This window comes from Nymphalis io, chromosome 29 (genome assembly GCF_905147045.1).
Source record: "Nymphalis io chromosome 29, ilAglIoxx1.1, whole genome shotgun sequence".
In the NCBI taxonomy this organism is placed as follows: domain Eukaryota; kingdom Metazoa; phylum Arthropoda; class Insecta; order Lepidoptera; family Nymphalidae; genus Nymphalis; species Nymphalis io.
In genome coordinates, this window is record NC_065916.1 from 5,077,910 (window position 1) to 5,099,737 (window position 21,828).

Genomic DNA, 21,828 nt, shown 5'->3' on the forward strand with positions numbered 1-21,828 from the left:
AGAGCGTCCATTATACGTGGCCAGAAACAGTCGCCGTTTGTGGTACCCTGCCGTAGCCCGGGGATTCTTAGCATCCCCCATCGCACCGTTACCATGGCCGGTACCGTGGCCAGGAATAGTGTGATTACCGGGAATTGGGGGCCGTAAATTTTTGTCGTCGCTCATAGGGGGGTTTTTGCCTTAGTCACCACGCTTGGCAGGCGGGTTGGTGACCGCAGTGGCTGGAAATCTTTCACTAATAACGCTGCTGCCCGCTATCAGGATTTGCATTTTCGGATTCCAGCATTTGTGTGGTTATACCGCCACGATTTCGGTCGCCAGAGCCTCGTTCGTTGATCAGCAGGATGTACCACGAGCAGGTGAGGTTGACGGTAGAGAGCCTAGGTTGTTATCGGCTCCCCTTATACCCTTCAACAGATCGCCTTGGCAAATAGACAGCGTTGTTCAGAAATGGTCCAACTCTAATAAATTCTAAATAAACATAAAATTTATTAAGATTTCAAAGAGAAAACCATTTTTATAGTACACATTAATTATACAGGGAAATGAAACAAAAAATGTTTTATTACTCATTTAATTACAATAATTATTTTACACTGGCAAATATACTATAATAAAAACAACATTACATCCATAACTTGATTGACATAAAAAACACATTTATAGAAATTAAAATATTACATTTACCAAACATCGCCGACACAAAACACATTCATGAAATTAAAAAAAGATCAATTTCATTAAATGCAAAAAAATAAAGATAAAAAATAATACTTTATAAGGAATTCATTTTTTCTTATAAACTAAGTGTGACAAAGAAATACTAATCCCTTTAAGAAATTAAAAAATATATCTATATTAATTAATTTAATTATAATAGGCCTTTAATTAGAATATAACAGAATCTACACATTACTTCAAACGGAATCCGTACATACAAATATATATAACATAAAAAAAAGATTTAGTATCTGAGATTGACAGACTTCGAAACCGTTTGACTGATCATCATGAAAATTGACATATACACACACACAGATGAGACAACGTTTTCTAAGTTCTATTATAACATAATAAAGAAACAGTTTGCATTTGAATACGTAATATAATTATGACGTCCCAACCGATTTCGTAATGGCGGCCATTTGTCAAATAAGTTTACGTACAAGACAACTGTGAGCAAATATCTTTGCAGAAATCAATTTTTTCATCTAGTATGCCAGCTGTTCCTGCTATTCCTTCAACACAAAAAATGACCACAGACACTATAGAGTGACTGATCGATAGGGGAACGGACGGATACAGAATTACCAGGTATTTTACCCGTTATAATTGCAACACTGAGAATTCATTTATTATTTGAGTGTTGCCATATTGAACTGTCAAATGTACATTTGGAATTTAAAAGTTTGACGCGAAAATAAATTATTTGAAGTCTACGTTGTCGCCTTAATTAGTTTGCGATGAGATGCGATTATGTGCGAACTTGTTTTCTAAGCGACGAGATGCGACCCAGTGTGTGTGAGTGTGTGAGAGTGTGAAGAGGGGGCAAACGAGCAGGAGGCTCACCAGATGGAAAGTGACTACCACCACCCATGGACTATGGTTAAAACAATAATAAATGGGGTTTCTAGAGCGTCTTTTTATACTTACTCAATAGTGTTGAGTAAAGTGTAACTTGTATGGAATTCCGATCATTATCACAAGACGGCGCTGTCTTTATTAGCACAAGCCACACTTTGATCTCCAGAAGAGGATACATGTCGCACTACGTCGCGTCGCGTCGCTATACGTCGCATCCCATCGCTCATCTTGGACAACGGGTGAAAGCGACAAAGCGATCGTGCGGCCACACTTTCAAAAGAAGTCTATTATGGGCCGAAGTAACTTCATCTATAAATATATATCTTAATTGCCATAGACAATTTTAAGTTAATATCATTATATTTTTTCGCGCACGTATGAAAAAAATGAGCTACCGGCTACCGAGCGCTAACATGTTTACACAAAAAAAAAAATCTTCAGAAATCATAGCAATACTTTAACATTTTTACATTGTATACAGATTATACAGTATTCGGTATTTCATAACATATTTTATTATATAAATGTAATATTTTCGAGACTTATGTATCTTTAAATATATATATTAAGTTCATATCACATCAAAAAATTAACACAAGAGTATAAATTAATAATGTGACTGGGTATAATAATATCCTGGGACATTTTTCCCACATGGCCATCTGATTCCAAACTAACCAGAGCTTGTGCTATGGAAACCAGACAACTGATATACTACATATACTACTTTTCTTTTGTAAATACATACTTATATAGATAATTACACCCAGACTCAGGACAAACAGACATGTTCCTGCACACAAATGTCTGTCCTGGGTGGGAATCGAACCCACAACCTTCGGCGTGAAAGACAAGTATCTACCAAACACGCCAACCGGCTCGTCAAATGATATATCAAATGGTATGATGTTGCCATCTCTCTCAAGCGTAGAGTATAAAACATAGATTAAAAACAAAAGAAGATCACTATTTTTCATTACAAAACATTATATTTCATCAAGCACAATATAATATTAATCTGCGTACACGTAATGTATAGATTCTCTTTGTATTTGAGACATAAATAAGCGTATAACAGATCGACCAGTTTTTAATGAAAACGAATTTAAAAGTAAATGTGATCCGGCTTATTAGAATTTTATTAATATAAATATTTATATAAGCGAAATACAACTCATCACGAGATCTCCTAAACTGTCCGCCCGATTGACTTGAAATTTGTCACAGTTACTCCTTTAAAGAACGGATTATACGCAAATCCCAACCAAAATATATTTTTCTTCTTATCAACCCATGCGAAGCCGATTGTTATTATACTTATAAAGTCGTTTTCCCTGACTACAGAGCCAAAATTAATCTAGAAAGCTGAAATGTGTAAAATAGGTTTATTTCATAGCGTCAGCATCCGCTAAAGAAACGATTCATGGAAATGTCAACCTTAAAGGTTAGAAATGGGAGGTGTAAGTTTGTATGACTGTTCGTAAAAAGTAAGGTCGTGTAGCTGGTTAAAAATAAACTATCACACAACAAATAACACGGCAATATGTCTTCTCAATTATTTCTAATTAGTTAATTAAATGTAAATTTCCTAGGTGTCTCCTTTTGAGGTGTTTTTAAGGTTACTCCATGCAGCTTTAATGTTGGTACACATGAAGACAAACGAGTAGAATAATGGACTACGAAAAATTTTATTATAACAATAATCTATTGACTTATGCGGCGCACGCCAGAAGACATATTTCAGCCAATTTACACCAAACCTTAATGAATCATACACCTAAACTTCCTCATGAATCACTCCACCCATAGGCGAAAACCGTATGATAATCGCTTCCGTAGTTTTGGAGCTTATCGCGTACATACAGACAGACACAATGGGAAACTTTGTTTTATAATATGTAGTGAAATATTAACCTTTTAAAATACACATAAAACAGTGAAATAACAATTAAATATTACAATAAATTAAAGGTAAATCTAATTAAGAAATGTCAATTTTAGAAATAATTACTAATTAATAACGAATGTATTCTTTTGATGTATGAAAAATATAAGCGGTGATTTGATTAAATATGTTTTTAGCTGTTTAATACATTAATATAATTTATTAATTATGTGTTTTTAAAAATGCTAATAAGACGTATTTTTATTTTAAAATAATCATTAAGGATTTTAGAGTAATTCATATTTAAATAAATTTATATGTTTCGCTTTTTTTGTAAGCGCGTCATGTATATATATACCCTATTCCAATAGAAGGAGGGGTAAAGATAAACAAACCTAAGATTAACATAGTCTCTCTGCTGTATTGTGCACTACAAAAAGTTCTCAATTAAAATATCTTTTATAATACAAACACTATTCCACTCATTTACTGGTGGTAGGGCTTTGTGCAAGCTCGTCTGGGTAGGTACCACCCACTTATCAGATATTCTACCGCAAAAAAGCAGTACTCGGTATTGCTGTGTTCCGGTTTGAAGTGTGAGTGAGCCAGTGTAATTACAGGCACAAGGGACATAACATCATTCACTAAGTTTTTTTTTTTTATAGAATACGAAGGTGGACGAGCATATGGGCCACATGATGGTAAGTGGTCACCAAACGCCATTAGACATTGGCATTGTAAGAAATGTCAACCATCGCTTATAGCCAATGCGCCACCAACCTTGGGAACTAAGATTTTATGTCCCTTGTGCCTGTAATTACACTGCGATATCCATAGATATATATGTTATATAATTTTAAAATTATATCAACAATGGCAGTTTCGAAGCATTATTAATATTCTTAATAACAGTATAATATCTCACCGGTTCTTCTTTGTAGAATCTACATTAAAAACCGATGGGTAACGGTTTACATATAATTCAATATGGGGAACAAATTCTACCAACAAATTGTCACTTTATCGCAAACGAATCGTTAACGTTGCGTTTTCCTATTCCACAACAATTCAGCTGCGGTTAGATCGGAATTGAATCGGGACCGTATCATAACTGTTACAAACCATTTTGACATGACAGTTATAAGAGCCATGCTACAGCCTATTCCAACCACAAGAGAAGTAAACCGAAATAAACAATTTTGACATCGATATCATTGGTCGAGATCTTGAATAATCTATGATATTCTCTATGGACTCGCGAAAAAATGGCGTCTTCAATGTCCGCGAATTTGCAATCGGAACTTCGAAAGTTGAATTGATGTGGTTATAACTAGTTAAGTGGTATAGTGTTGTGTTATAAATAAAGGTAAATTAATCAGGAACTGTTTATGGTGCGTAATACAGCAGAACAATTAGAAGATCGGATGCCATTTGTAAATCTACGTTTGTCTACCTTTACTCCTACTTCGATTGGAATAAGATATACATCATTTCACGTTTCTATATACTTTTGTTATTTATATGTTTAATGGGTTAATATATATTCCTTGACAGACGCAGGACCTTACGCGCACATCGCTTTACGTGTATTTCGAATCATGGCGGTGTTTACACTGCACAACTTCAAACTTCGCCCAGCTACTAACGTTTGACTGGTCGAATCGGGAGTTTTAACCCAACAGGGCCTGGCGACCAACGTCATTCATATACATAATATGTAATAAATAACAGAAATATGATAAATTCAACCTTGCATAGGTTATGTATATTGTAGAGTACAAATAAATAAGTAAGCTTGTTCTAGAAGTAGGGACGACAATGGGCGGAGAATTATGTATGCTATATACATTTGAACCACTAAAAATATATGTTTTGTTAAAGCATAAAAAGTAGGTAATTTAATATATTTGTGCGTATTCTTAATTCAAAAAATCATTTCCATCAAAAACCGGTCAAGAGTATTTTAAATACAGATGAATAAAACTATACTTAGCACAGATAACATTCAATATTACTAAAATAAAATATAAAAATAAAATTTCTTAAAACGATTTAAAATCAAATACGTTTTACAGTTACTTTAATATTTGTCCGATAAAAATATTTGATATTTTATATAATTTAAAAAAAAAAGCTCAATCAAAACGCGGATCCAGAGAAATAAAAACTCTATCTTTTCTTTATTATAATTTTGTCTGTAACTTCGTTACTAAGTCTAGGACTAAAAATAAACGGCTGAGCTGTTTTTTTTTTTAAATTTAATATACCTTATTTTGTTATGTATACCTTATATACCAGAGTCCGTAGTTAACATAGAAGACTGTATACTGAATTTTCGTATCTGGAACAAAAAAAAAAAACAAATAAAAAATTGTTTAAAAATTATTTTAAGTGTAAACCGTACTCACAGGTTTGTATGTGTGTGTTGTTGTAAGTTGTGTGGTGACGGTAGCAAGGTCTATTTGCTAAAGTGACAATAACCACCAGGAAAACGACTAGATCGTGTTCCTTCTTTAAAAAAAACAATAAATAAAACTGATCTCTCAGGGTCTATATTGTAGCATCCTGTTAATGCTATTCGAATGCGAATTAAGAGATATTTTTTATAGAATAAGTTGGTGGACGGGCAAACGGGTCAGCTGATGGTAAGTGGCCACCAACACCCATTTACATTCATGGCATTGTAAGAAATGTTAACCATCGCTTACATCGCCAATGCGCCACCAACCTTGGGAACTAAGATGTTATGTCCCTTGTGCCTGTTCACACTGGCTCACTCACCCTTCAAACCGGAACACAACAATACTAAGTATTGATGTTTTGTGGTAGAATGTCTGATGATTCAGTGTTACCTGCCCAGACGAGCATGCAACGCATGCAGGATTCCACGATATTTTCCTTCACCCATAAACAAACCAGTGATTTTTATCCGGATATAAGCCTACGATCTTCGTTTAAAAACCAAATGTTTTGCTCCAAGCAGACCCACTGGACCGAGGTCCTTCCCAGACCTAAAATCTGGATATACAAGACCCTAAAAACTTCACTAAAACATACCAACATTGCAATTATCGTCGATATCGAAGCGTGTCGCTATCCTTTATAGTTCTGATTTATTGAACGATTGCCGCAATCAGTTTATTAGATGTACATACAGATAACAATTACATTTGTAATAACATGATTTTATTTTACGCCGAATTTATTGCGTCGTTAATTTTAACGATTTTATCCATATCTATTTCAATCGAAGATGATGTAAAGATAAACAGACGTATGGACAAGACTATGTTATGGACTTAGTATTTTTTAATAGATTATCCAATTATCTTATATATTAAGTATAATATATTACATATTTCAGTCAAAAGTCAACTTTAAACTTGAAATAACAGTCAAAAATAATTTTACCCAATTGATCTGGTTAAAACTAGTTTTGTCTGGTTATATCTGTTCTGAACTAACCTTGGCTAGCCAATCGAAAGTGATTTTGACTGACGCCCTATTCGTTAAAAGTAGTTTTGACTAAGCGCGTTAGTTAAAACAACTTTTATCCGCAATTTTGCAGTCAAAGGCACTATTAATCAATGATTTTATATATATTTATAACAATTACCACTCAGCTATTTATATATGTTTTCATTTTCGTTCTATATTTCCGATACCCAATTCGACGTCATTCGCAACGGTATCGCGGATCCTTAATGAGTACAAAATAGTTTCCAAGATCTCGACCTTAATATCTATTATCTATGATTCTACTAAACCGATTTTAATAATTCACCGACAGAAAGGTACATTATAAGAGAGTACCATAGGCAAGTTTTTATTTTCGAAAAATTTAATTTAGGGAGATCCCTTACGAATATTGAAATAATGTAATTCGACGTATCAAAAATTTTCCTATAAGATATATAGTAAGATAGACGTTCAACCCGGAAGTTGTTGAAAGTAATGTTTTCCGTCACAAAATCCTCAAAAGCACGTAAAGCCTGAACTATCTTCGGATTGCCGTTCAATCGGATTATGAGAGCGAGCAAATAATGTGCACTATAATATGAGGTAGCAGCTCCGGGTGTGGAAGTTGGAAGAGACTACACTCCCGTGCCTCGGAAAGCACGTAAGGCCGTTGGTCCTGCGCCTGAACTATTTCCGGTCGTGTCGGATCGCCGTCCCATCGGATTATGAGAGTTAGAGAATACTCTGCACTATAATATGAAGTGAGCGTGTTAAAATAAACAAACTTATTAGCTTTATATGATAGAACTAGCAGCCCGCCCCGACTGCGTACGGGTAAATTCTTATTCCTAGGACATCCTGGGACATTATTCACACACGGCCATCAGATCCCAAACTAAGCACAGCATTCCGTGCACGTTTTAATCTATAATATGTGAACATTCGATCTATTCACTCAAACAGTAAAGTCGGTTTAGTAGTTTTTATATTTATCCATTACAAACAAACAAACAAAATCTCTATATATATATATATATTTTTTTTTTTTATAGAATAGGAAGATGGACGAGCATATGGACCACCTGATGGTAAGTGGTCACCAACGCCCTTAGACATTGGCATTGTAGGAAATGTCAACCATCGCTTACATATCCAATGCGCCACTAACCTTGGGAACTAAGATTTTATGTCCCTTGTGCCTGTAATAACACTGGCTCACTCACCCTTCAAACCGGAACACAACAATATCAAGTACTGCTGTTTTGCGGTAGAATATCTGATGAGTGGGTGGTACCTACCCAGACGAGCTTGCACAAAGCCCTACCACCAGTAAATAACAGAAGTATAGATAAAGGGTAAGCACCACAGTATTTACATATGCTTAATTTTTATTTATAATTCATCTCAGGAAGCAAACGTAAGTCTATTATCCAGTACAGTAGCATGGTGGAACTCAAAACCCCCTTAAAAGCATGCAAGGGAGTCATTTACTGATACTATAAAAAACTGTAGTGTAGGTAAGGTAAAACAGCCCGTGAATGTCCCACTGCTAGGCTAAGGCCCTTTTTGAGGAGAAGCTTTGGAGCTTATTCTACCACGCTGCTCCAATTCGGATTGGTGGAATACACATGTGGCAGAATTTCAGTGAAATTAGACACACGCAGGTTTTTTCACGATGTTACCCTCTACCGTCAAGCACGAGATGAATTATAATCACAAATTAAGCACTTGAAAATTCAGTGGTGCTTGCTCGGATTGAACCCATGGTCATCGGTTAGGATTCACGCGTTCTAACCACTGGGCCACCTCGGCTGTTATATATTTAAGTTAAATATAATCTTAATCATTGTTATAACGTTGAAAACATTAGAAATTCTAATAAAACATTAAAAACTACACACATTAATTAGCGATATTATCGTCAATGTGTTGTTATCGACGGAAACGTAACGTGCCGCGTTACTGATAACTCATTTTCAAACGAATCTAATATTTAGATATAAACATAACATTTTAATCTTTACAAAAATGAATAGATGAAATACAACCGATATGCTTAATGACTTTTTTTGGCACCACTGGACACTGCGCACCGCACTTTGACGGAGAGTGCTGCGTGGGGGCTCTAGAGGCATCCCCTGGCGGCGATAGTTGGGGGAGACCTCTCGCTGCCGAGCGTGATTAACGACATGCTTGGCAGCGAGAGGTGTTGAATATAAGTGGTTACCGCTCATAGACATTAGCGATGGAGAAATGTTAACCGTTCGTTATATATATATATATATATATAAGCCTTTATATATTGCAATATTATTTATACATAAGCATAGTCGTTTTGCATGTATGTTAGATACGTAATTAAAACTCTGACACTGATTAATTAACTGACTGAATAAAAATGAGTTATGAGTGAAAATTTGCTCGATCACATATGATGGTTTATTAAAAATTTGTCCGCTAGTGTTAAATATATGAAAGTTTATATGGATGGTCCACATTTTTTTATACAGTGTTGCCAACTTGGGGGTTTTCCCCCTAAATAGGGCTATGTCAGATGAAATCAAATAGGATATTTTCAGGTCAGACATTTTTTAGGAGGAACATTTTTTTAAAGAAATTCTCTCCGGGAATTAACTCTTCAGCTTCATTTAATTGAGTATATTTCAAGTTTAAGTTCAATGCGCTATCGACCTTGTGAACGAAGATGTTATGTCCCTTGTGCCTGTACTCTATACACTGGCTCACTCACACTTCAAACCGGAACACAACAATACCAAGTATTGCTGTTTAGCGTTAGAATATCTGATGAACGATTAATTCGATTAAGCTTTTGTGGCCACTTGTAATCTGCTATGTACACTAACATGACTATAAAACAGTTTACAAATTAACATATAACATTTAAATAACTGTTCTACAAGACACACCTCCAATCCCGTTTATATGAACAAAAAGCAAAAATAAATGTATAAAGTGATATATAAGGACACATTATATATCTGAAATATATTATGTATTATTACATTTATTACTATTATTATATTTAAAAGCAGAGATGGCCTAGTGGTTAGAACGCGTGCATCTTAACCGATGACCATGGGTTCAATCCGGGCAAGCACCACTGAATTTTCATGTGCTTAATTTGTGATTATAATTCATCTCGTGCTTGACGGTGAAGGAAAACATCGTGAGGAAACCTGCATGTGTCTAATTTCATTGAAATTATGCCACATGTGTATTCTACCAACCCGCATTGGAGCAGCGTGGTAGAATAAGCTCCAAACCTTCTCCTCAAAAGGGAGAGGCCTTAGCCCAGCAGTGGGACATTAACAGGCTGTTACTTACTACTATTATTATATAAACAATGAAACATGTATTTATCGCGTTATATATAATACGACGCATATTTAATGTACGACGTTTATTAACAGGTGAAAAGACGGCAACAGCCATCACAACAGACGATGGTAAGGTCACCGTCGTACCGCTGCCTAATATCTTTGTGTGTTACTTCGTGGTTTACGTTCGTTCCGTCTTAATTATATTGGCTTTCTGTAGCTTAATCGTGAGGCCGAGGTGATAAAACCGATGTGACGCAATGGCTTGAAGGCGTCAAACGAGGAAAGCGGGTTCAAACCCTACAAGCACCGCTTCATCTATTCAAGCCGAGATGGCCCAATGGTTAGAACGCGTGAATCTTAGCCGATGATCGTGGGTACAAACCCGAGCAAGCACAACTGTACTTTGATGTGCTTATTTGTGTTTATAATTCATCTCGTGCTTGACGGTGAAGGAAAACATCGTGAAGAACCTGCATGTGTCTAATTTCACTTAAATTCTGCCGCATGTGTTCACCAACCCGTTAATACGGGTATGGGCTTATTCCACCACGCCGCTCTAATGAGCAGCTTGGTGGAATAAGCTCCAAACCGTCTCCTTAAAGAAAAGAAGAGGAGGCCTTAGCCCAGCAGTGGGACATTCACAGCCTGTTACCGTACTGTACTGTACATGACTTGACAACTGCACTGTGGACTTTGTTTAGCGAACGATTTACAATCATTTACACTGATTTCTCCCTATCTACCATTATTGATTTGAAATTCGAGCGAAAAAGACAAAGCATTTTTAATTAATGTAAACAAAACTAAATAAGCAACAATTTGTCTTATAGATTGTATAATTACATTAGTGTTCGCTCACGGCTTCGCTTGCGTTTACCAAATTTCATCAAAATCGGTTCAGCGGCTTAACCGTGAAATCGAAACAGACAAATCGACAAGAGTTGCTTTCGCAATAACAATATTAGTATAGGACACAGGCTTTGAAAGTAAACTCTCTAAAGCTCTACAACTATTATATATAAAGAGGATAGATGTGTTTGTTTGTAACCGATGAACTCTGAAACTACTGAACCGATTTCAGAAATTCGTTCGACATTCGAAATCTACTTTACCCAGAAGTAATAGACGATATTTTATTTCAATAACAATAAAATTTCAGTATATTGTAACGCGGACAAAACCGCGGATCGAGGTAGTTCATAATATATATCCGTTTATAAATAGCGCTTATATTCTCGTTTAAAAAAAAAACATCGACATTTTAAAATCTGTACTTTTCTTCTAATTCCCACGCTTTAATTTTTTTTTAATATAAATACCGAGGCAAAGATTGAATTAATTCAACGTTATGCAAAGCTTACATCACACGCAAATGTAACGGGACCGAATTCCTGCCTTAGTAATTCGCGTCCATTAAGTGTTCTCAAGTGGAGATAAGCCGTATTATTATCGACCTGGGGTTCGAACCTAGAGCATTACTTTGTGCAACATTATATCTAGCCACTAAACCAACCAGGCAAACGTATGATTATATATTATTAAAAGTGTATTGAAGAGACAAGCGTGATTCGCGTGGTCTTTTACGGAATACATACTGAGAAATATACATTTAACACAGTGCAGATTAAGTCTCCCTAAATCAACCACTCTCCGCGTTTAAACCTTTTTCAAAGATTTCTCAACCAATCATAATATATTTTATTGAAGTAGGCTCTTATGCATATGTTTTTGTACATAAAAAAATTAAAGTTAAAAAAAACCATAATTATTAATAACGCACGTCTGGACACACCCTAACATCACGTATACCTGCGCGCGCGCAGGAAACAATAACACCAAGGCCGTCGGTTCACCTTGTCGTGATCGTCTGATGCATTTGTGATGTTTGATTAATTAATTGAACGCAATTATTATTATTTTATTAAAACAGCCTTCGGTTTCGAAAGTCATGGATTATTGACGGACACAAACATATACACATACTAGCCGCTCATCCCGACTTCGTACGGGTACGATTCATATAAATATGCATGTGTCTAATTTCACTGAAATTCTGCCACATGTGTATTCTTCCAACATGCATTGGAGTAGCGTGGTGGAATAAGCTCCAAACCTTTTCCTCGAAAGGGAGAGGAGGCCAGGCCCAGCCGTGGGACATCAACAGGCTGTTACTGATACTTACATATGTATACCTATATAGGTACATAGCGATCTATATATATAGACTAAAATAAAAGAACTTAATATATATATATATATATATATATATATATACAATAATGACGACGGAATGAATGAATCTGAGACAGATTGAGAATGACTATGAAGTGAATGTAATACGTGCATATCTTTATATGAAAAATTGCTTTTTTATTTTACATAGCTCTGGAATAATTTACACGAAATGTGTTATTTTACGACCATATGCATCGCAGATGTGATGCATTGATGACGTAACAAGACGAACCGGATATTACATCTGTGTTTAAAAAGAAACTCATCTTTTAATTACCCGCCGAACTGTTTAATTTTTTTCACGCAACAATTTGAAATTGAAAATATTGTACGAATTAATTCTAATTTATTTCTTAGACGCATTTCCTAGAGCTTTAATAAATAGTATTAAATGATGCAAGCGCTAACATCGCTAATCGATTTATTGTTTAAATTTAAATTACTTTTTAAATATAATACGCGTATAGTAACATAATAACTAGCGCTTCACCCGCGGCTTCGCTCGCTTCATAATTTAGAAATGCATAGAGTAGGGGATCATAATACGTAAAACGTAATTATTGTTGAACTTGAGCTGGGTGGTTATTCTTCAGAGCGTCACGGTAGCATGCGAAAGCGACCCCGTGGCGCTCCACGTTAAGACGGAAAGGGTAGTTTTTTAGTGGATTTTCCGATGTTCGGGGCGCTCTCAGTGCCTTGGACACCAGCGAGCCCCACATACCCCCCCCCACTGTTTCCGTAGGGGAAACGCGTAACGCATTTTTCCAGAAGAAAAAAAGGGTGGTTACTCTGCTTGTTTAATAAATATTGATTATAACAACACAAAACTTCTTTGGCTATCCTGGCTCACCTTTTGTTTCACAAGAGAAACTTAATTATTACTTCAATGCGGTTTAGTTGATAAACAGGCTGATATTTATATGCAAATTATCCCTTCACAAATTAAGCACACGAAAATTCAGTCACGTTTATCCGGATTTGAACCTGGAATCGGTTAAGGTTCTATTTAACCGCTGATTATATGAACCGGCTAGTCAAGCTGGTTGCTTATTAAATCGTGATTCATGGGGCAAAGCCTTGATTCATTATAAAAATTAAAAGGAAACGTGATCTTTAGAGAATTAAACGATGATTTCAGATTATCCACGATCGTATTTTAGTATTCAGAAGGCAGACGAACAAATGTTCTAAGAAGACTGGCAACGCCAGATTCTACTGTCCGTAAGTAAAACGAACAGTTTATTCAATGTCCAAACGTGTATAAGTCGTGAAACACAAACTTTAATTAACTATAAAAAAAACACGAAGCGAGTTTGTAACATTAATAAACATTTTGATATAAAAAAAATCTTAATTTTTTCCTGCTGCTGCTTAATACTTAGAATCCAAACCCCCCCCTCCGTCCTGACCCTGTAACCGTATCCTGTTGTGACTCAGTAACATAATCTGTTCGTCGCTTTGATTTCCCGCGATAGATTTTTTTTTAATTTATCTGTTTATAGTCATAATAAATATAAAGTTTTATCGAGTTTAAATTTTATAGTTGCAATTTATTTAACATAGTCCTGTGTATATGTATATATATATATATATATAGCTTAGCTATAGTATATATATATATATATATATATATACTAGCTAAACGGCCTTTGTACGTCCAAACAAACTTACACCTCCCATTTCTAACCTTTAAGGTTGACATTTCCATGAATCGTTTCTTTACCGGATGCTTACGCTATGAAATAAACCTATTTTACAAATTTCAGCTTTCTAGATTAATTTTGGCTCTGTAGTCAGGAAAAACGACTTTATAAATATAATGAGAATCGGCTTCGCACGAGTAGATATGAAGAAAAATATATTTTGGTTGGGATTTGCGTATAATCCGTTCTTAGCGAGCGTCTACGTCGGGGAAGCAGTAACCAATTTCATGTCAATCGGGCGGATAGACAGCTCTCGTGTTGAGTGGTATTTCGCTTATATATATGTATAGACCATAATATAAAAGAACCGCGATGACCCAGTGTATACAACGCGTGAATGTTAAGCAGAGATAGCGGGGTCAAGACACAGGAGAACACCACTGAGCCCATTTAGGCTATTTGCAACACCACAACCACAGGCTATTTGCAAGTGTTGACTGAAATTTTGCTACACGTGTCCCACCAACAAAAATGGTAATGATGCTCTAAATCCTCTCAAAAAAGATAAGGGTTTTACCCAGGTGTAGGACACTTAAATACATAAACGAAAATATTGAATCACAAATTAAAAAAAAAATGTACCGTCAACAACAAATATTATTATACCCACAAATCATCGTATATTTTAATATAAATATTTAATTATATAATTTTGTTGTCTATGGTACATAACGTAAAATGAAATTGATCTAATATCGTTGTGTATTATTTTGAAGTAGGAGTGTTTTTATCTTTATGAAACTGTTAGCCTTGATACAGAATATTAGTTTCTGCTTGACTGGGCTGTTCTAAGATTGGGGGCTTAGGAGACGGCAAACTATAAAATCCTATCCGATTTCATTCTCATTATTTCGATATAGAAAGATAAAGTGAAAGTAAAACCATATGCCTAGATTTTATTTATAAACTAAAAATAATATAATTTGAAAGAAGGTTTTCCGTATCGAAATTGTAATGTAAATAAGTATTAAGTTGTATTCATTTTAATGTCAAAAATGATGACGTGTTTTTTTTTATTTATTTTTTCTTCTGAAAAAAAGCAAAGATATTACTCATACGGCCATTTTGATTAGACTTCGTAGTTCCAATGCGATGGATTACACTTAAAGTATACGTATGCATATATATGAATATGCTGGTATCCATACGATGTGTTCCTCGCCACAGAACATGAGATACATAATAAAAACAAATTAGGTAAATGAAAATTTATAAGCGCTTGCCGGGTTTAAGGCCGTAATCGTCGGTTAAGAATCACGTGATCTAACCACTCGAACGTCTTGGCTCTAATGCCAATTTTACGAAGCGAATATAATAAAGGCACAACATAACATATTTGATCACAATGTGTCAAACATTGATAGTGTGAAATGCACGTGTTAATAAAGTATGACTTGTCAACAGATGACCTATTTGCTCGTCTGCCTTCCAAATATAAATTAAAATTAAAAACATTCCGTTTACTCTGTGGCCAGTTACATTTGTGCCATTGCATGTATAGATAAGGACAAAAAAAATTAAATGTTTAAAGTATGTAATAAAGGAAGTTCAATTAATAGGTCATACAAATTGGTCACTGGGTAACTCTTGATAAGATAATTTTGTTTAGGGAACAACAGAAATTATAAATAGAATTAGTCGTACTAAAAAATACTTCATCATCATCATCATCATCACCCTTTTCGCGTCCACTGCTGGACATAGGTCTCTCCAATGGCACGCCACTGAGCAAAAAAATACTGATGAAGATGAAATCATACTATGACAGCCATACAAGTCGTAAGAAAAAAAAAAGAAATCAAATATGCGTGCTGTTTAATGTGTGTACTCCCGTGCCTCGGAAAGCATATAAAGCCATAAGTCTTGCGCCCGATTTCTTTCCAATTGTGTCGGATTGCTGTCCCATCGGATTATGAGAGTTAGGGAATAGAGATTGCACCTGTTTGCGCACACACTCGTGCACTTTATGGCCTGAGCAGTTGGCTTATCTATCTTAAGACTAGCCGCCGTGGCCGAAACCGGTCAGGAGGACATCATGATAAATTAGGAAATTCGTTGATTTTCGTCCAAGATATCAAATGACAAAGACAAAACTATTCAAGAAATTTTCCTCCTCTGTTTGTTAAACGATTTTTTTTTGTTTGTTCGCTAGATATTAGCGAGCTTTAGTGTTATCATGTCATTATTATGTACAAAAAATATATATAATAAAGTAATTATAATATTAGAACCAAGCGATGATGGTCGGCTTCCCAGGTACTAACGATTATTATCGAGATTATTAGTACCTGGGCAGCCATTAAATCAATGGGCTAACACTAGTCATATATATGTAACTGCTTACAGTTATATAAATAATTATATCTTATTTATAAAAACAATTTCTTGCTAGCTCTCTAATTAGTATAATCTACACTCCAAACCCTTGTGTTCCATTGTGTTTTTAAATGTAGATTAAAAAATGTACTTGAATAAAGTATATTTTATTTTCAAATTTTCAAAACAGGTAACATTTATACAAATATTGTATAAATAATATTTCTTTATATTCTTTATAACTGAAAATTACTTTAAAAATTACCAAGTAAATGTCAAGGTGTTGTTATTTTTAAATATTTCAAGTTTAAACTAAAATAGTTTTGAAAGTAAAGAGGTTTTTATTGTAGTTTTATACTCTACAATTTACTATGTACAATTTGCTATAAATAACATGTTTTAACTGACAAAAGTGAAAACAATGGAATCATTATACATCTTATACTTATATAGAGTGAATAAGGAGCATGGAATGTTGCTTATATATTCTAAAGTAAATAATTATTACTTTGTAAAGTTATATATATATATATATATATATATATATATATATATATATATACATATTTATTTTCATTCAATGTAAAAAATTTTGGTCGTACATTACTGAATAATCAACTATCAAATTCAATTATACACATACGCAAAGACGCACGCATGCACACACACACGCCCAGGACAGACGCAATCACAAACAGACGCACGCATGTACACACACACGCCCAGGACAGACGCAATCACAAACAGACGCACGCATGTACACACACACGCCCAGGACAGACGCAATCACAAACAGACGCACGCATGTACAGACACACGCCCAGGACAGACGCAATCACAAACAGACGCACGCATGTACACACACACGCCCAAGACAGACGCAATCACAAACAGACGCACGCACGTTAGGTGTATACTTACTGCCTACTATATACAGCTTTACTTTAATAACAGTTTATAACATATATGTTTATTTTAATTATAAACTGTTTGATTACTAAATAAATTACAAATGTGATAAAATAAAGTATGTGTAGAAAAGAGATTTTGTATATTGTTATTATATTACAAAGATATAGCTCATATTATATAAGTCATATACGTTTCGAAATAACAACTGCCTTTATTTTATTACTTCAGTAATTGACGTCTACGCCAGAGAATTAACATAATAATCATAAAGCTGAGATGACCCAGTGGTAAAAACGCGTGAATCTTAACCGATGATCTTGGGTTCAAGCTCGGGCCAGCACCGCTGAATTTTTATGTGTTTAATTTGTGTTATAATTCATCTCATGCTTGACGGTAAAGGAAGTAAAAATCATAATCGTGCATTTGTCTAATTTCACTGAAATTATGTCACATGTGTATTCCACCAACCCAAATTGGAGCAGTGGTGGAATAAGCTCCAAAAACCTTCTCATTTACAGGATGTTACTGTACTCTATTGTACACAAAGTTTAGCATACATTAAAATATCATATCTCCAATAAAATTTATTCTTGGAATTGGAATATTAAATTAAATCAGTATCAAGTAGCTGATTATAAAAACTGATTATAATTTTTTTAATTTATTATCTATACAAGAAAGCCATGCTAAAGTGTATTGGTTAGTACCACCCATAGACATTCGGTTTGTAAGAATATTGGACTACATCTCGCAGATGTTTTTCTGTTGTGCAATGGGAACTAAGATGTTACATCCCATGTAATTTTTCTTTTTACTGGTAGTATGGCTATGTGCAAGCTCGCCTGGGTAGATACCACCCACTCATCAGATATTCTACTGCAAAACAGCAGTACTTGGTATTGTTGTGTTCCGGTTTGAAGGGTGAGTGAGCCAGCGTAATTACAGGCACAAGGGACACAACACTTTAGTTCCCAAGGTTGGTGGCACATTGGCGATGTAAGCAATGGTTAACATTTCTTTCAATGCCAATGTTCTATCAGCAGTGGTGACCACTTAGCATCAGGTGGCCCATTTACTTGTCTGCCTACATATTCTATATTAAAAAAGACACAGTAGATAATGCTGTAAAATAACTGATGAACAGATCATAAATAGGGATATTTAAATCCAATAAAAATAAATGATATTTGTGAGATAAGCTATACAGAATACTAACTGCACGTCTGATAATGAGATTTATTTCAACTAATAAGAAAATATATGCATAGTCTAGTCGTTAAAAATTTAATTTAAAAAAAAAAGTGAAAATTTTATCAAATCTGTTTTCAATTATAGCTAAGAACCACACCAGTGAGTCCATTGGTACAAAATCCATCGGCCTAGCAATTTTTCTCCTCGATGAGGAGAATTACCAACACAAGTACACTGGAGTTTTAATATATAGAGGAAGGTGAAGGTTACTTACTGTGATTTTAACACCTAGGGCATAGTTTGGCTGCCTTGCGCTCTTATGCTGCTCGTCCTCGACAATCTCTTCCCAATTGTCTGCACATGGAATCCGATATTCAACAATGCTTCGTGATCCAAAATTTTACGACCATCGAATATGTAAGCTGGCTTCATCATAACTTCATATATTTTCTTAAAGTCTAGAGATTTAAATTCGTCCCATTCTGTGCACAATACAATCGCATGGGCCCCTGATACAGCTGAGTATGCAGAATTGTGAATTTCAATATTCTTACGAACTAATTCTGGTTCATTTGTGACTAGCGGATGGAGTAATTCATAGTATATCTGATCATGTTCAACTTTAGGGTCGTAGATATGCAATTTCGCCCCTTCATCTAATAATGTTTTTGATACATAAATAGCCGGGGACTCGCGTGTGTCACCTGTATTTTTCTTGAAAGAAAATCCAAGCACAGCTATTTTTTTATCAGCGACAGTGTTAAATAATGATTCAATAACTTTACGTGTGAATCTTGTTTTCTGATAATCATTTAAGTTGACGACTTGCTGCCAATACGCAGCTACCTCTGGTAAATTAAGACATTCTGATAAATAGATGAGATTGAGAATATCCTTCTGGAAGCAACTGCCTCCAAAACCAATAGATGCCTCAAGGAATTTGGGACCAATACGGGAATCCCTACCGACAGCTCTAGCCACTTCAGATACATCGGCACCTGTAGCCTCACAAACAGCAGATAATGAATTAATACTGGAGATTCTTTGAGCTAAAAATGCGTTAGCGGCTAGCTTGGACAGCTCTGAACTCCAGGTGTTCGTTGTTAAGATGTTCTTTGCTGGAATCCAGTGTTCATACACCCAACAGAGCGCTTGTACAGCTTTTTGGCCCTCGGGAGTGTCTTCACCACCAATAAGCACCCTCTCAGCTTCAACGAGATCCACAATAGCCGTACCTTCAGCCAGAAATTCAGGATTCGACAGTATCTGATATTCGACACCGGGCTTCGTGTTGGCGCGTAATATTTTCATGATAATTTCAGCCGCTTTCACTGGCACGGTACTTTTTTCTACAACGATTTTGTTACTCGTAGCGATGTCTGCGATCATACGGGCTGCGCCCTCGATATATTTTAGATCAGCAGCTCTGCCTTTGCCATTCCCGATCGTTTTAGTCGGCGTATTCACTGAGATGAAAATTAAATCGGCCTCCACAATACTAGTTTCTATGTCAGTCGAGAAAAATAAATTTCTACCTCGACATTGCTTCACAACATCATCTAAACCAGGCTCGTAAATCGGCAATTTATCCGAGTTCCACTGATTTATTCTTTCTACGCTTTTGTCGCAAACAGTCACTTTAATATTAGGGCATTTTAACGCAATCACACTGCACGTAGGACCGCCGACGTAGCCTGCTCCGAGACAGCAAATTTTTTCGATAACCATTTTAAAATTCTTTTCGAAACGTCCTAAAGATTGATTTAAAGTAACAGTGTAGTGATTTTATAATTCGAGCTATACTTATAGACACGATATTCACTCTGCCGGAGCCTCGAGGCTAATAACGGGCTAAACGGCTATGCAATCATTTTATTGTGAAGTTGAAAACCAGATCTTCTTCGTATGCAACAAGCCTCATTCTCTCTGATGTCAATGACATTTGTACTGTAGCTTAGTGTAGTACCGAGTACGTCGCACGATACCATTGAATATAGTGATGTACTATTGTATTGTGATTCAGATATAGTTCATTGAACTATTCTTAGAAAAATTGCGGTATATGTAATTGGGAAATGTTTTATAATGCTAACTGATAAACATAAGGTGATTTTTAATGTTTTTGATAACACTGTTATATTTCTCAACTAAACAGATCACAATGCGAATTGTTTTCATTTTGTTTTGTCTATTGGCAGCATTGGTTTATTTTATGTTTTAATGTGGCGGCAAAATTTGACTAATATTATCCTTGGTTATCCCGACTATATGAATTTAAGCTTTGATGTAAACAAGGACAATCATTGTATAAAGACGAGAAGTAAATATTTAAATTTATAACACCAAGCTTAGAACTAACTGTACTAACTAACCGTAAAGTAAATAGAATTTATTGATTACCGCTTGAATTATACGCGGTAAGAGATTAAAAATTCATGTTAAAAATGTATATTATGTTATATATATGATAAAAATCGTGAAGTTAGTAATTGATACATAATGTTATTGTATAAAATATATCTTGTACTCAAAAAAAAATATGTTGCTTCTGAAACTCAAATAAAATAAATATTTTTAAAGTAAGATTGTAAGATTTTCATCGATAATCGACTTAAATCGTTAACATATTTGCAGTACATCTCTATTAATACTTTTACCATTACTAATGCATCTTTATTAAATCAAAAAACGTTACGTTTTACAGTTTACGTTAAATCGATTACATCGTAAGCCATACAAAATGATGGTCGGCTTAAAAAAAAAACGTTTTGTATAATACAATGATTACTTGTACCGTTCAGTCAATTTATAAATTACTTAACTTTTTTTTTAAATTTATTTACGGGTCTATATATTTCACTATTTTAAAATCAACAGATTATATTTTCCGTGGTGGTAGGTAAATTTTTGTGCAAATTAAATTTGTAGATATAAACTATAATCTATGCTAATTAAAAAGTATTTATTTGGTGGTAAGGTTTTGTGCAAGCCCGTCATATATACATAGCGTCTTAGTCGCCAAGGTTTGGGCGTATTGGCAAGTGCACCTCTATGCAGTGGCTCAGTGCCAAGGCACAAAATTTACTGTTACGAAATAAATAAAAATTTTTTTGTATGATTTATCTCGAAAAATATACGAACTCAACCGCTTCTTCAAGTATGAATCATCATGAGATAACTATAATCTGTTTTATATAAATCT

At 34.9% G+C, this 21,828-nt stretch overlaps 1 protein-coding gene across 1 annotated transcript; it reads right to left on the minus strand.

Annotated features, from left to right (window-relative positions):
- Positions 1 to 702: 702 nt before the first annotated feature.
- On the minus strand, positions 703 to 20,547 carry LOC126779532 (UDP-glucose 6-dehydrogenase). Its single transcript, XM_050503595.1, has 2 exons — positions 18,901 to 20,547; positions 703 to 5,810 (listed from the first exon to the last, which is right to left on the minus strand). The coding sequence occupies exon 1, from the start codon at positions 20,352 to 20,354 to the stop codon at positions 18,915 to 18,917; it is 1,440 nt and encodes a 479-aa protein (XP_050359552.1). The 5' UTR covers positions 20,355 to 20,547; the 3' UTR covers positions 703 to 5,810; positions 18,901 to 18,914.
- Positions 20,548 to 21,828: the final 1,281 nt, after the last annotated feature.